The 14,689-nt window shown below is 45.7% G+C and overlaps 1 protein-coding gene across 1 annotated transcript in view; it reads left to right on the top strand.

Moving 5' to 3' along the window:
• The window catches only part of ITGA2 (integrin subunit alpha 2), a 165,850-nt gene that overhangs the window by 89,596 nt on the left and 61,565 nt on the right, over nt 1–14,689 (top strand). Inside the window, exons 3-5 of the mRNA XM_077285240.1 lie at nt 8,145–8,251; nt 11,337–11,428; nt 13,820–13,934. Coding sequence (XP_077141355.1) covers nt 8,145–8,251; nt 11,337–11,428; nt 13,820–13,934 — 314 coding nt within the window. The remainder of the gene's footprint in view (nt 1–8,144; nt 8,252–11,336; nt 11,429–13,819; nt 13,935–14,689) is intronic.

Genomic DNA, 14,689 nt, shown 5'->3' with positions numbered 1-14,689 from the left:
GGCGCAGCCGGCCTGACACCAAATGATGTCAGAAGATGGGCAGCGCTAAGTGTGCCTGGCCAAGGGATAACATAATAGCGCAGGCTCCGGGACGGAATCAAACAACGCTGAGGAGCCGGGGCACGGCGCCAAGGGGGTAGGAATGACAGCTGTGCTGCGTCATATTACGAAGGAAAGTCCCACCTCCGGGATGGTTTTACGGTATCAGTGGACACATTTTATAAGTGTTAAGTTCTGCATGTGCAAGGAGCTAAACAAAAATAGCTACCTTTTCCTTGTGCAGCATTACTGCTGCACAAGGTGGCTCTTTCAGTAACAAATGCCTTGGGGGGGGGGGACAGGTTCCCTTACACTTCAGTTGTTGTGTCAGCGTGGCGGTCGCAGGACACATTGCCGGCTACACAGCTGGGGATCAGCTGACGTTACTGAAACCCAATAACACTGGGTCGTATGTTTTGACTGTGCAGACGGCACTTCTGAGCCTCAACTGGCGGTGTTGGAGCCCAGGAATTTAAGTTCAGGTGGTAGAAAGATGAACACAACAGGAGACCTGGATACTGTAGACAGTCACCTAATTATTTAATCAGGAAGAGGAGTGGCAAATTCCTGCGAGATCCAGGCCTTGTTCATTTTCAGGAAAGTAAGCCGGTCAACGTTATCGGAGGATAGTCGCATGCGACGGTCAGTTAGTACACCACCTGCAGCACTAAAGACGCGTTCCGATAATACACTAGCCGCAGGGCAAGCCAGCACCTCCAATGCATACTGGCTTAGCTCTGGCCATGTATCCAGCTTTGAGACCCAAAACTTGAAAGGTGAAGAGCCGTCTGGGAGTACAGCAAGAGGGCAAGACATGTAGTCTGTCACCATCTGACGGAACCGTTGCCTCCTGCTGACTGGAGCCGTCTGTGATGGTGTAGACTTTTGTGGCGGGCACAGAAAACTGTGCCACAGTTGGGCCATACTGGTCTTGCCTTGGGCAGAGGCACTGCTTCTGCTCCCTCTTTGTGCAGAGCCTCCACCACTGCCTGGACGCACTGAGCTGCTTTGTAATGCACTAGCAGCACTTCTCTCAGTTGGAATGGAGAAGATGATGGAATTCACCAGTGTGTCTTGGTACTCCCGCATTTTTCGCTCCCGGTTCAATGGTGTGATGAGGCTTTCTACGTTGTCCCGGTAGCGAGGATCGAGGAGGGTGAACACCCAATAATCAGACATGTTGAGAATGTGGGCGATGCGGTTGTCGTTTCTCAGGCACTGCAGCATGTAATCCACCATGTGCTGCAGACTGCCAACTGCCCAAGAAACGCTGTCCCCTGCTGGAGGCGTGATCTCTGCCCGCTCGTCATCACCCCACCCTCGCTGTACACACTGAGTACTGGACAATTGTGTAACTCCCTCCTCTGGACGGATGTCTTCCTCCTCCATTGACTCCTCCTCATCCTCCTCACAAACTGTCCCCTGCCTACGCGTTTGTGAGAAACCACGTGGCGCTGACTGTCCAGAAGATGATGGAAATGGTGAATCCTCATCCTCCACCTCTTCCACAACATCATCCCTTAGCGCTTGCAGTGATTTTTCAAGCAGGCAGATAAGGGGGACAGTCATGCTGACTAGTGCATCATCTGCACTCGCCATACGCGTGGAATAATCAAAGGGACGCAAAACCTGGCAGACGTCATTCATAGTGGCCCACTCTGTGGTTGTGAAGTCTGTACGGCGTGGAGTGCGACTTCTTTGCGCCTGATGCAGCTGGTACTCCATTACAGCTTGCTGCTGCTCACACAACCGCTCCAACATATGTAACGTGGAATTCCACCTGGTAGGTAGGTCACATATGATGCGATGTTCCGGCAGGTGGTGTCGGCGCTGCAGAGCCGCAATGCGCGCTTTTGCCGTGCTGGAACGCCGCAAGTGAGCACACTCTAGGCGGACCTTGTGCAGCAGCGCATCAAGATCCGGATAGTCCCTCAAAAAACTCTGCACGACCAAATTGAGCACATGTGCCAGACATGGGATGTGAGTGAGGTTGCCGAGGCCCAGAGCTGCCACCAGATTTCGGCCATTATCACACACTACCATGCCTGGCTGGAGATTCGCTGGCACAAACCACACATCGCTCTCCTGCTTGATGGCATTCCAGAGCTCCTGCGCTGTGTGGCTTCGATTCCCCAAAGAAATTAATTTCAAGACGGCCTGTTGACGTTTGGCCACGGCTGTGCTCATGTCGGTCGTAACAGGTAAACGTTCATCACGGGTCCATGTGGAGGTGGACTGTGACGGCTCCTGCAGCGATGATTCTGAGGAACTGGTGTAAGAGGAGGAGTCAATGCGTACAGAATGGATTCCTGCAATCCTTGGAGTGGGCAGGACACGTCCTGCGCCACTCGCACGATCTGTACCCGGCTCAGCGACATTAACCCAATGGGCAGTGAGGGAAAGGTATCGCCCCTGTCCATGTTGACTGGTCCACGCATCGGTGGTGAGGTGGACCTTGCTACTGACGGCATTCAGTAGCGCGTGTTTTATGTGTCCCTCCACATGCTTGTGCAGGGCAGGGACGGCTTGCCTGCTGAAGTAAAAGCGGCTGGGCACATTGTACTGTGGGACTGCCAATGACATCAAGTCACGGAAGCTGTCAGTCTCCACCAGCCTGAATGACAGCATTTCCAGTGACAGAAGTTTGGCAATGCCTGCAGTCAGAGCCTGTGCTCGTGGGTGGTTTGACGAGAAAGGCCGCCTTTTCTCCCATGCCTGTACTACCGATGGCTGTAGACTGGGCTGGGAGTGTGTGGATGACTGGGAAAGTGGTGCTGCGGGTGGAATTACAGCGGGTCTCTGGACAACAGGGCCAGAGGTTCTTCCACGGCGATCCTGGGAGGAAGCCGAACCAGCTGCGTGTGAGCTGGAGGAAGAGGCAACACGAGCTGAAGAGGTGGTAGCTGCCGCTGTTGGTTGGCCTAGCTCTTCAGTGTGTTTTTCTAACTCCGCCGCGTGCCTGGTGCGCACATGTTTCCACATGTTGGAGGTATTGAGGTTGCTGACATTTCGACCTCTTTTGACTTTGTGATGACACACCTTGCATTTGACATAGCAAATGTCATCTGCAACTGTGTCAAAAAAGGACCAGGCACTGCAAGTCTTGGGAGCGCCCTTTTTGGCTTTTGGAAGAGACATGCTCCTAATGGGTGCCAAAGCGGAGGCTGAAGGATCCGCAGTCTTCCCCCTCCCTCTCCCTCTTTGGGCCGTACGGGGAATCTCTTCCTCAGAGCTGCTCCCACCACCTTCCTGTCCCTCACGCCAAGATGGGTCAAGGACCTCATCATCTACACTACCCTCTGCCCCCAACTGCTCCTCCTGGGTAGTCTCAGCAGCAGAGTACGCACCAGAAAGTGGCACCTGAGTGTCATCAGCGGATGCGGCCTGCGATGTGGTGACCGGAGGCACTGGCCCACCCGCCTCTTCAGAGGAAGAGAGAAAAAGCGGTTGGGCATCACTGCACCCTGCCTCTTCTTCCATTTCTCCAATGCTGCTTGGCTGGCCCCCTGTTTTCAAGCCAAGAGATGATTCAGAGAACAGAAGTAGAGACGGCTCCTGTCCTGGGATCTCTGTCTGCCTGGGCAATTTGGCAGGTGGTGAAGAGACAGATGGCTGCTCTCCAGTGCTCTGTGTCTGAGAGGATGTGGCACTAATTGAAGTCGATGCATTAGCTGCCATCCATCCGACAACGGATTCAATTTGGTCTTCACGCAGCAGCGGTGTACGGTGCTCTGTGACAAAGCTGCGCATGAACGACTGTTCCCTGGTGAAAGTGGGTGCTGATGAGTCACCGATGCCCGCAGCAGGCACAGAATCCCCACGTCCTCTCCCTGCTCCGCGCCCACGCCCACGTGCCTTACTCACTGCCTTCTTCATCTTGGTTGACTGATAAAGATAAGCAGAAAAGTACTAACGGCTTTGTGTGCTTATTCCTGAAGAGCTCCTAACAGGTATAAGAAACACTAATTTTCTAAAGTGTGGACTAGACTTTAATATGAGCTAATGTGGCCTACACAAATGTAATGTGGTGTCACTGGTGTGTTTGGTGAACTTTATTATTTATTTATTTTTTGGGGGCTGAACTGACAACAGAGAGAGCTGAAGGCCCAAAAACCCTCCTCTACGTTATCCTATGTAGTGTTTTTCCACAAGTTAGCTGGAGACGGGTGGAAAGTCACTAATAGGAATTTTTTGAAAAAATGTGCAGCAGCCTGCACTACTTAAAACAAAAGGAAAATTGATTTTACGGTATGACGCAGTGAAGAACCCTGAGCTGGAGACAACCAGGCTATGGCTGCTCACAGACTACAGGGCGAGCTGCAGTCACACGGAGACCATGCAGACAGCCATAAATGGCGCTGCAAAGCCCAAAAACCCTCCTCTACGTTATCCTATGTAGTGTTTTTCCACAAGTTAGCTGAAGACGGGTGGAAAGACACTAATAGGAATTTTTTGAAAAAATGTGCAGCAGCCTGCACTACTTAAAACAAAAGGAAAATTGATTTTACGGTATGACGCAGTGAAGAACCCTGAGCTGGAGACAACCAGGCTATGGCTGCTCACAGACTACAGGGCGAGCTGCAGTCACACGGAGACCGTGCAGACAGCCGTAAACGGCGCTGCAAAGCCCAAAAACCCTCCTCTACGTTATCCTATGTAGTGTTTTTCCACAAGTTAGCTGAAGACGGGTGGAAAGACACTAATAGGAATTTTTTGAAAAAATGTGCAGCAGCCTGCACTACTTAAAACAAAAGGAAAATTGATTTTACGGTATGGCGCAGTGAAGAACCCTGAGCTGGAGACAACCAGGCTATGGCTGCTCACAGACTACAGGGCGAGCTGCAGTCACACGGAGACCGTGCAGACAGCCGTAAACGGCGCTGCAAAGCCCAAAAACCCTCCTCTACGTTATCCTATGTAGTGTTTTTCCACAAGTTAGCTGGAGACGGGTGGAAAGTCACTAATAGGAATTATTAGAAAAAATGTGCAGCAGCCTGCACTACTTCAAAAAAAAAACAAAAAAAAAACAAAGAACAGTATGAGGCAATGAACCACCCTCCCTGAACTGAATACAACCAGCTATGGATGGCCTATGGCTGCACTCAGACTAGAGAGTGGGCTGCACTCACACACACACACACACACACACAGAGACCTTGCAGATCGCTGTGAAAACAGCGCTGCAAGGCAAAAGCAAGGTGATTAGCAGGTGAACACAGCGGTTGCTAAATTAGCCTTGGAAAAGAACAATTAAGCAAATCGCTATCTCAAAACTGGCCCTCAGTCAGCAAACAGCGTCCTGTCACTAACTGAATTCACAGCAGAGTGAGCGCAAAATGGCGCCAGCGACTTTTAAACTGCATCATGACATCATTTCAGCAGCCAATCACAGCCTTGCCAGTAGTTTCATGCCCTCCATGCTAAACAGGATGTGCCCACACTTGGAATCATTCTCATTGGCTGATTTCGTACAAATTTGTGCAGTTTGAATCCTGGGAACTTCCGATTCCGGTATCCGATACGCGGCAAGTATCGGATCTCGGTATCGGAATTCTGATACCGCTAAGTATCGGCCGATACCCGATACTTGCGGTATCGGAATGCTCAACATTAGTTAATAATCTTCTTGAATGGGGTTTTGCGCACCTTGAGGGGTGCAGTTTTTAGAATGGTGTCACGTTTGGGTATTTTATGTCATATAGGCCCTTCAAAGTCACTTCAAATGTGATGTGCTCCCTAAACAAATGGTTTTCAAATTTTGTTCTAAAAGTGAGAAATCGCTGGTCAATTTTTGACCCTTATAACTTCCTAACAAAAAAAATTATGTTTTAAAATTGTGCTGATGTAAAGTAGACATGTTATTTATTAACTGCTTTGTGTGACATGACTCACTGATTTAAGGGTCATAAAAATTAAAAGTTTGTAAAATTTTCACCAAATTTCCATTTTTTTCACAAATAAGCGTTAAGTCGTATCAAAGAAATTTTACCACTATCATAAAGTACAATAAGTCACGATAATACAGTCTCAGAATCAGTGGGATCCATTTAAGTGCTCCAGAGTTATGATCAGAGTTATGAGAGTGGTTGGAGTTGAAAAAATTGGCCTGGCCAGGAAGATGAAAATAGCGGTAAACGTTTTTAGATTCTAATTTCCGATGTACATTGCCACCATTGTCAGATACTGGCCCTCTCTTTTGTATTGAAGTGTCTAATGAGCGTGTGCAAAGGTCATATGGAAAAAGGGGGCATTTTCAGGAAGTGGCAGGAAGGTTTTTAATTAGAGATGAGCTAATTTGATCGGGTTCCTGCTTATTTGACAAGCTATAGCGCTTCCCGAATAAGCTACAGCGGGAACCCGGGTACCTGGAGGCAGGAACCCGGATACCTGGAGGCAGGAACCCGGATACCTGGAGGCAGGAACCCGGATACCTGGAGCGATGGAGCGCTCCGGCTGACCAGCTGTTCGGCTCCGCAGCTGCATTTGATGTACTTATCTCTTAAAGGTTTTTTTTCACACTGGCGCTAAAGTGATCAATTGAGGATTTCCGCCAGCTGACTGTACGTATGGGAAGCTTGACAGAACGTTTGCAGACCCCATTAAGTCACATGGAGAATATCTTAAGAGTATTATTGCTACTGATGATTTGTGAAATGTCTGTAAAATGTCAGGAGAAGCTCTAGACGCTGGCACTTTATGGGTTACCTTATCTATCCTGAACTTTCTTATTGGGAAACATGCGAATGTGTCTAGAGGGAGCATGGTAGGGGGTTACATTGGAAATACGTAATAACCCTTAATGGGTACATCTGGATTAGATCCGGACTCCTCTGTAAAACATGTTACACACTTAGAGAAAGTAGTAATATTCATCTTCCAGCCAGATCAGCAATAGAGAAGGAATCTATTACAGAAAGAACCGTGATTGATGAGTTTTACTTAGAATGAAGGAAAAAAAATGACAGTCACCGCACCTCACACTAGGGGGCAGTCTTCTTTACTATTGACCGTGATGAGGGTCGTGCTGACAACTTGCCTCATATGAAGGCACATGTCTAAGGAGACGGAGGCACATATTCTCTGGCCCCGTACGCATAACACCATAAGACTTCTGGAACAATATTCTTTGGACAGACAGAACTAGCGTGGAGAACATTACCCATAATGCCCATGCACCACCATCGGCACAAAACAAACAGTATATCAGCACCAAACATCTCTTACCAGCTCTCCTGCCGGACGGTGGAGGGATAAGGATTGGAGCGTGTTTTTTAGGATCTGTATACTTGTGCTAACCATGAGCTCCTTTGTATACAAAAATATTCTAGAGCCTTATATGAGGCCATTTATCCAAAAGCTAAAACTTGGCCACAATGATTCCAAGCCCACCAGCAAATTACAGTACAATTACAGATATCTTCAATGAAAAACCCATTTAAGCAGCATTGAAAAGAAGAATGGGCTGAAATTTCTCCAAAATAAAGTCAGAAACGAATAATGTCATACAGAAAATGTTTATTTTGAGTTATTGCTTAAAGGGTTTCTCCAAGATTGGCACAAAAGTCTGCAGTCACTGTTTGTAACTGCAGACTTGTGAATTCTCGCAGCGCGCACAGTACGTGCTGTTAGGATTCACTGGTAGCGGGCGGTCATGTGACTGCAAATAAGCAATTTGCATACTTCTGGCCACATTCCGACTAGACATGTCTGGCCTCGTTCGATTTTCTTGTAAAATACAAACTATAAAAAGACATTTATAATGCCGTGAAATCAATAATCAGTTATAAAAAAAAGAAGAATGTAAACTTGGGACTTTGCTGCTTTCCCCGCCCACTAAAAAGTGCTAAATATTTATCAGCAAATTATATGACCCTCAATACTGCAATTAAAAGATACTACTTGTCCAGAAGAAAAACGGTCATTTTCTCAATATAGAAAATATACAGTTATGGCTATAAGATGACAGAATGTAAAAAAATTCTGACTCCTCGGAGGTCAAAACAGCTGTGTCCTGAAGAGGCTCGTGTAGTACTGCATTGTAACATCTAGATTTTTATTAAAAATGAAAAATGCATTTTAAATCTGGCACATGTCGCTTTCTGTAGGTTATTGGTGAGCTCTCCCTGGAGCGGATATCCCAAGAACAGGATGGGAGATGTCTATAAATGTAATCTTAACTCACAAGCAAGGTGTGAGGGGATGAACCTGCCAAGTAAGTGCTTATCATCATAAAATAAAATCCCTGCAGTGTATCAGTACAGAGCTGGCTGTCAGTCAGTGCCAGGGAGTGGTTACAGCCGCTGCACCTCTATGACTGAAAGCCCGAGACTGCTGGGAGTTCATTTCCTGCTGTAGTTGGGCTTTCAGTAAGGCGGTCACATGGCTACTAATGGAAATCTGTCAGCAGATTTTTGCTACCTCATATGAGAGCAGCATGATGTACGCATAGAGACCCTGAATCTAACGTTGTATCACTTAGATTACTGGGAACAGACGTTCTGACGCAATCAGAGCTTTTAGATTTAGAAACACAGCAGAGCTGAGGAAGCTAACCCCACCCACACCACAGCTGACCCCTCCCACACCACAGCTAACCCCGCCCACACCAGGCTCTGTATAAAAATGTCCATAGACAGTGAGGTGCCTATCACCGAGGGCGCTGCTGTAACCCAGCAATGAGAAACTCCTGGTGCTAAAACAATCAAACAAAACCATGGAGCTTGATAAGAGAGGCATGGCTGAAATCTATGTTTTAACCCCTACCTCATGCTGTCTTCAGATTACATAGCAAAAACCTGCTGACAGATTCTTTTAACATACAGATTAACCCCATATCTGTAGGTTAATAATGTTTTTTTTATATGACAGGTTCTCTTTAATGGTAAAGCGCAGTTGTAGGGTAAGGTGATTTTTCAGCATAAGCTGTTGAGCATGTATACATGAGGGACAACACAATTTTTTACCAGCATATTACATGAATTCTAAAAATTTCAACAGTTTGCACCTCTACAAGCGCAATCTTTAGTTTTCTGTTGTCTCAGTGCTGGTAGGAAGACACTAGCTGTCTCACATACACAGCACACAGAAATGAAGGATATTTCTCTCCTTTCTCTCTGTTGCAAATATTCGGAATTAGCAGCATGAAGGACATTGTGCAGCAGTATTGAGCAGTGTATCTGTGAACCCAGCTCTGCAGTGAGATAAAACACTTACTTCATGATTCTCTGCTTGTGATTTTCTTTGCTCCTTGGTCCTCCTTGCATAAACATTATTAGGATCTATAATCTGATACACCAGTGAGACAGCAATTCATCTTGTGATGAACAAGACAGCTTTGGCCAGTTTATAAAGTAAATGATTAGTTGAGAAGGTGGAGGGAGGAGACAAAACTGGTTTTTTTTTTATTAACGAAAAAGGCATATTTAACTAGTCAGATGTATTGCAAAGTTTGTCATATTTGCATAGAATATTGATATCTGCAAAGTTTGTGGTAAGGACAATGACCATTTACAGTGGGTACAGAAAGTATTCAGACCCCTTTAAATAAAATTTTTCACTCTGTTCATTGCAGCCATTTGGTAAATTCAAAAAAGTTCATTTTTTTCTCAATAATGTACACTCTGCATCCCATCTTGACTGAAAACAAAAAAAGAAATGTAGTGATTTTTGCAAATTTATTAAAAAAGAAAAACTGAAATATCCCATGGTCATAAGTATTCAGACCCTTTGCCCAGTATTGAGTAGAAGCACCTTTTGAGCTAGTACAGCCTTGAGTCTTCTTGGGAATGATGCCACAAGTTTTTCACCCCTGGATCTGGGGATCCTCTGCCATTCTTCCTTGCAGATCCTCTCCAGTTCCATCAGGTTGGATGGTGAACGTTGGTGGACAGCCATTTTCAGGTCTCTCCAGAGATGCTCAGTTGGGTTTAGGTCAGGGCTCTGGCTGGGCCAGTCAAGAATGGTCACAGAGTTGTTCTGGAGCCACTCCTTTGTTATTTTAGCTGTGTGCTTAGGGTCATTGTCTTGTTGGAAGGTGAACCTTTGCCCAAGTCTGAGGTCCAGAGCACTCTGGAAGAGGTTTTCATCCAGGATATCTTTGGACTTTGCCGCATTCGTGTATCCTTCAATGACAACCAGTCATCCTGTCCCTGCAGCTGAAAAACACCCCCATGGTATGGTGCTGCCACCACCATGTTTCACTGTTGGGATTGTATTGGGCCGGTGATGAGCAGTGCCTGGTTTTGTCCACGCATACTGCTTAGAATTATCACCAAAAAGGTCTATCTTCGTCTCATCAGACCAGAGAATCTTATTTCTCATAGTCTGGTAGTCCTTTATGTGTTTTTTAGCAAGCTCTATGCAGGCTTCATATGTCTTGCACTGAGGAGAGGCTTCCGTCGGGCCCACTCTGCCATAAAGGCCAGACTGGGGGATGGCTGCAGTGATAGTTGACTTTGTGGAACTTTCTCTCTACTGCATCTCTGGAGCTTAGCCACAGTGATCTTGGGGTTCTCCTTTACCTCTCTCACCAAAGCTCTTCTCCCACGATTGCTCAGTTTGGCTGTATGGCCAGGTCTAGGAAGACTTCTGGTGGCCCCAAACTTCTTCCATTTAAGGATTATGGAGGCCATTGTGCTTTTAGGAACCTTGAGTACTGCAGAAATTCTGTTGTAACCTTGGCCAGATCTGTGCCTTGCCACAATTCTGTCTCTGAGCTCCTTGGCCAGTTCCTTTGACCTCATGATTCTCATTTGGTCTGACATGCACTGTGAGCTGTGAGGTGAACTTTTTTGAATTTACCAAATGGCTGCAATGAAACAAAGAGTGAAAAATGTAAAGGGGTCTGATACTTTCCGTACGTTCTGTACATCCCCATTTTGAACATCTTTCATAATATATCCTTCTATATTTTGTGTGAATGGAACCACACTACAGTTCCCTGCACATCACGGAGGCTGAAAGTGCCACTGTGCATAGAGGGAACTTCAGCATGGCTGCGTTCATTAATTATCATGAGGTGATAGCATATCCTAGAACTTTGTAAAATGGGATTACCTGTTTAACTTTGCCACCCACTAAAAATGAAATGACTCTGCTGACTCTGCCACAGTCTACACAAACATTTTAGTAGTTCTCTTGTAAGGTTATGTACACAATGAGGTTTTTTTTTGTGGACTTTTGGAGCAGAAATGGAGTAGAGTGTCTCCAAATCAATCCTCCTCGAAAACTCAAAATTCCTCAAAAACTCAGCAAAAATATTCAGTGTGCATGTAGCCTAACAGCTATTTTCCTTGCAGGTGCAACTGTGATACCAAATGTTACGGAGGTAAAGGATGAGATGAATCTTGGGTTGACACTGATAAGGAATGAAGAGACAGGTGGATTTCTGGTATGTTAAAGTAAAGCACCATCTTAGATGATATATTCTTAGATTTAACATGGGCGCACCAGGAAAGTTTCCATGGTGTTAAATATGTTTGACATTGTCGTCAGCATCTCAGGACAATAGATGTCATAACTTTCAGAACATTAATCCAAAAGAGTCATAGCTCTCTCGATTTATAGAGCTGAGGATGTCGGCAGGATGGGAGTTGTGGGACCCCTGTTCTCAGCACACAGCCTCATTCAGACACCTAAACCAAACAACGGTTCGATTTTCATCAGTTCCCAGTCAGTGTCAGCTTTTACCATCAATTTTTCATCAGTGATTTTCTCTTATTAAAAAAATAAATAAATAACTTGCCGAGCTTCTCTTATCCGTTACAATGGGAAAAGCAGACAGCACTCGTATCGCACACGGATGGCAGTGTATGCTGTCCGTGGTTTTTACAGACCCATACACTTGTATGGAGGATCGAGTTTGAGTTCAATTGGAATTTGCGATTCATGCAAATTCAAACACTTTGAGATTGAACACACAATTAAAAAAAACAAAAAACGTTACCCGGCACCAATTCCCACACTGCTGAAGCATCAGAGAGCAAGTGAATGTCTATTTTTGTGGCTGTGCGGTCCTCCCCATACTGCCATGCAACTACTACATCTCTTGGATTATCATACCATGTATAGTGGTGGTCACTACTGCCGCCATCACAGATCAGCGGGTCTCAGTGGAGCATAATCTCCAGAATCACTGTGTAAGTCTCTATACTGTAAAGCAGGGTCCCCATCCTGTAGCTCAAGAGTCACATGTGGCTCGCGGGTCCGTGATGTGTGGCTTTCAGCTGTATGCCAGCTTGGTGCATTGGCGCCAAGTGTAGCAAAACTTAAGAGCAGATCTCTAGATGGTGACTTTTGCATGTAGCCCCGTACAGAAGAGCAGATCTGAATGGGGGTAAGATAAAAACCCTGAAGCTTGGCATTATGCCTTGGTGTGATTTCAGTGGAAAAGCTTTGGCTGTCATAATACTGGTAATGGGGGGCTCTGGTGTCACTACTTTGAGTGGGGCAGGAGCTGGATGTAGCTTGCGACCCTCTCTCAAAGCTGAATGTGGCTCTTAAGGTCAGTAAAGTTTGGGGAGCTCTGCTGCAGTGTAAGCTCTTATGGTCAATGGGTCCTCTCTCTCTCTCTCTCTCTCTCTCTCTCTCCTGTAGAGTGTAAGCTCTTATGGTCAGCGGGGTCCTTTCTCTCTTCTGCGCAGTATAAGCTCTTATGGTCAGTGGGGTCTTCTCTCTCTTTTCTGTAGAGTGTAAGCTCTTATGGTCAGCGGGGTCCTCTCTCTCTCCTGTAGAGTGTAAGCTCTTATGGTCAACAGGGTCATCCCTCTCTCTAATAGAGTATAAGCTCATATGGTCAGTGGGGTCCTCTCTCTTTCTTCCTCTCTATTTCTTCCACTCCCTTTTTCTCTCTATTCCTCAATCTTGTCCTCTCTTTCTTCTGTACAGTGTAAGCTCTTATGGTCAGTGGGGTCCTCTCTCTCTCCTGTAGAGTGTAAGCTCTTATGGTCAGTGGGGTCCTCTCTCTCTCCTGTAGAGTGTAAGATCTTATGGTCAGTGGGGTCCTCTCTCTCTCCTGTAGAGTGTAAGCTCTTATGGTCAGTGGGGTCCTCTCTCTCCTTTAGAGTGTAAGCTCTTATGGTCAGCAGGGTCCTCACTCTCTCTAGCTTATAGAGTATAAGCTCATATGGTCAGTGGGGTCTGCTCTATATCTCTTTCTTCCTCTCTTTTTCTTCCACTCCCTTCCTCTCTCTCTTCCTCAATCTTATACACTCTCTCTCCTGTAGAGTGTAAGCTCTTATGGTCAGCTGGGTCCTCACTCTCTCTCCCTTCCTCTCCTTTCTTTCTCACTTCCTCTCTCTCTCTATCCTTCACACTCGTCCTCTTCTCTCCTGTAGAGTGTAAGCTCTTATGGTCAGTGGGGACCTCTCTCTCTCTCTCTCTCTCTCTCTCTCTCTTTCTCCTGTAGAGTCTAAGATCTTATGGTCAGTGTGGTCCTCTCCTTCTTCTCTCACCTACATGTATTTTCTAAGCAGTTTGAGATTTGCTGGAAATTATTCACCACAAATTAAATTTTGGGGAGAAATTTGGTAAAGCCAGTGAATTTGAATTTCAAAAGTTTTCCCATCTATAGTGAACAATTTGATATATTGTAGTGCGTACATCTATCTGTGAAAAACACGGGTAGAACACATACGTGAAAAATGGACATCTGAATGAGGCTGCATGGTGGGTCTCAGAAGTGGGACCGGCATCGATCAGACTTTTCTGGCATATTCTACAGATTTTTATCTTAATTTCTGCAGCAGTGACCATACAGCATATTTCTGTTTCTTCTTTGCAGACATGTGGCCCCTTATGGGCCCAGCAGTGTGGAAAGACTTACTATGCTACAGGCGTGTGCACTGACATCAGTCCGACCTTCCAAGTACTAAGAAGCTTTTCACCAGCTATTCAAAGTAAGTGAAACATGGAAATTGTGGTTATTTTCAAGATGATTGTACATTTTTACAACGCCTCTCTTTTCAAAAGGGTTGTCCCTTTTTAACCAAATGTTTCCATTGGTCAGTTTTGTGCAAAAAATTTATCTTTACTTACACTCCCCGGGTCCAACGATGAGTCTCCGCTGCTGTCCTGGTCTACAGTTGAAACCAGAAGTTTCCATACACTATACAAAAAGACACGTCTGCGTGTTTTTCTCAATATCTGACATGAAATCAGAATAAACCTTTCCCGTTTTAGGTCAGTTAGGATTACCATAATTAGTAATATTTGCCAAATGCCAGAATAATGAGAGAGAGAGAATGTTTTAAGACATTTTTAATACTTACTGGAAAGTCAAAAGTTTCCATGCATTTCATTAGTATTTGGTACCATTGCCCTTATACTGAATGACTTAGGTGAAACGTTTGGGATCTCCTTCACCAAGCTTCTCACAATAGTTGGTCGGCATTTGGGTCCATTCCTTCTGACAAAACTGGTGTAACTGATCTGGGTTTGTAGGTCGCCTTGCTTGCACCGGCCTTTTCAGCTTTGCTCATAAATTTTCAATAGGATTGAGATCAGGGCTTTGTGATGGCCACTCCAAAACTTTGACTTTGTTATCCTTAAGCCACTTTGTTACCATTTTGGCAGTATGCTTCAGGTCATTGTCCATTTGGAAGACCCATTTCCACCCAAGCTTTAACTCCCTGGCTGTTGTGTTGAGATATTG

The sequence above is a fragment of the Ranitomeya variabilis genome, chromosome 1 (assembly GCF_051348905.1).
Source record: "Ranitomeya variabilis isolate aRanVar5 chromosome 1, aRanVar5.hap1, whole genome shotgun sequence".
Taxonomy (NCBI): Eukaryota; Metazoa; Chordata; class Amphibia; order Anura; family Dendrobatidae; genus Ranitomeya; species Ranitomeya variabilis.
This window is presented reverse-complemented; position numbering and strand designations above follow the sequence as displayed.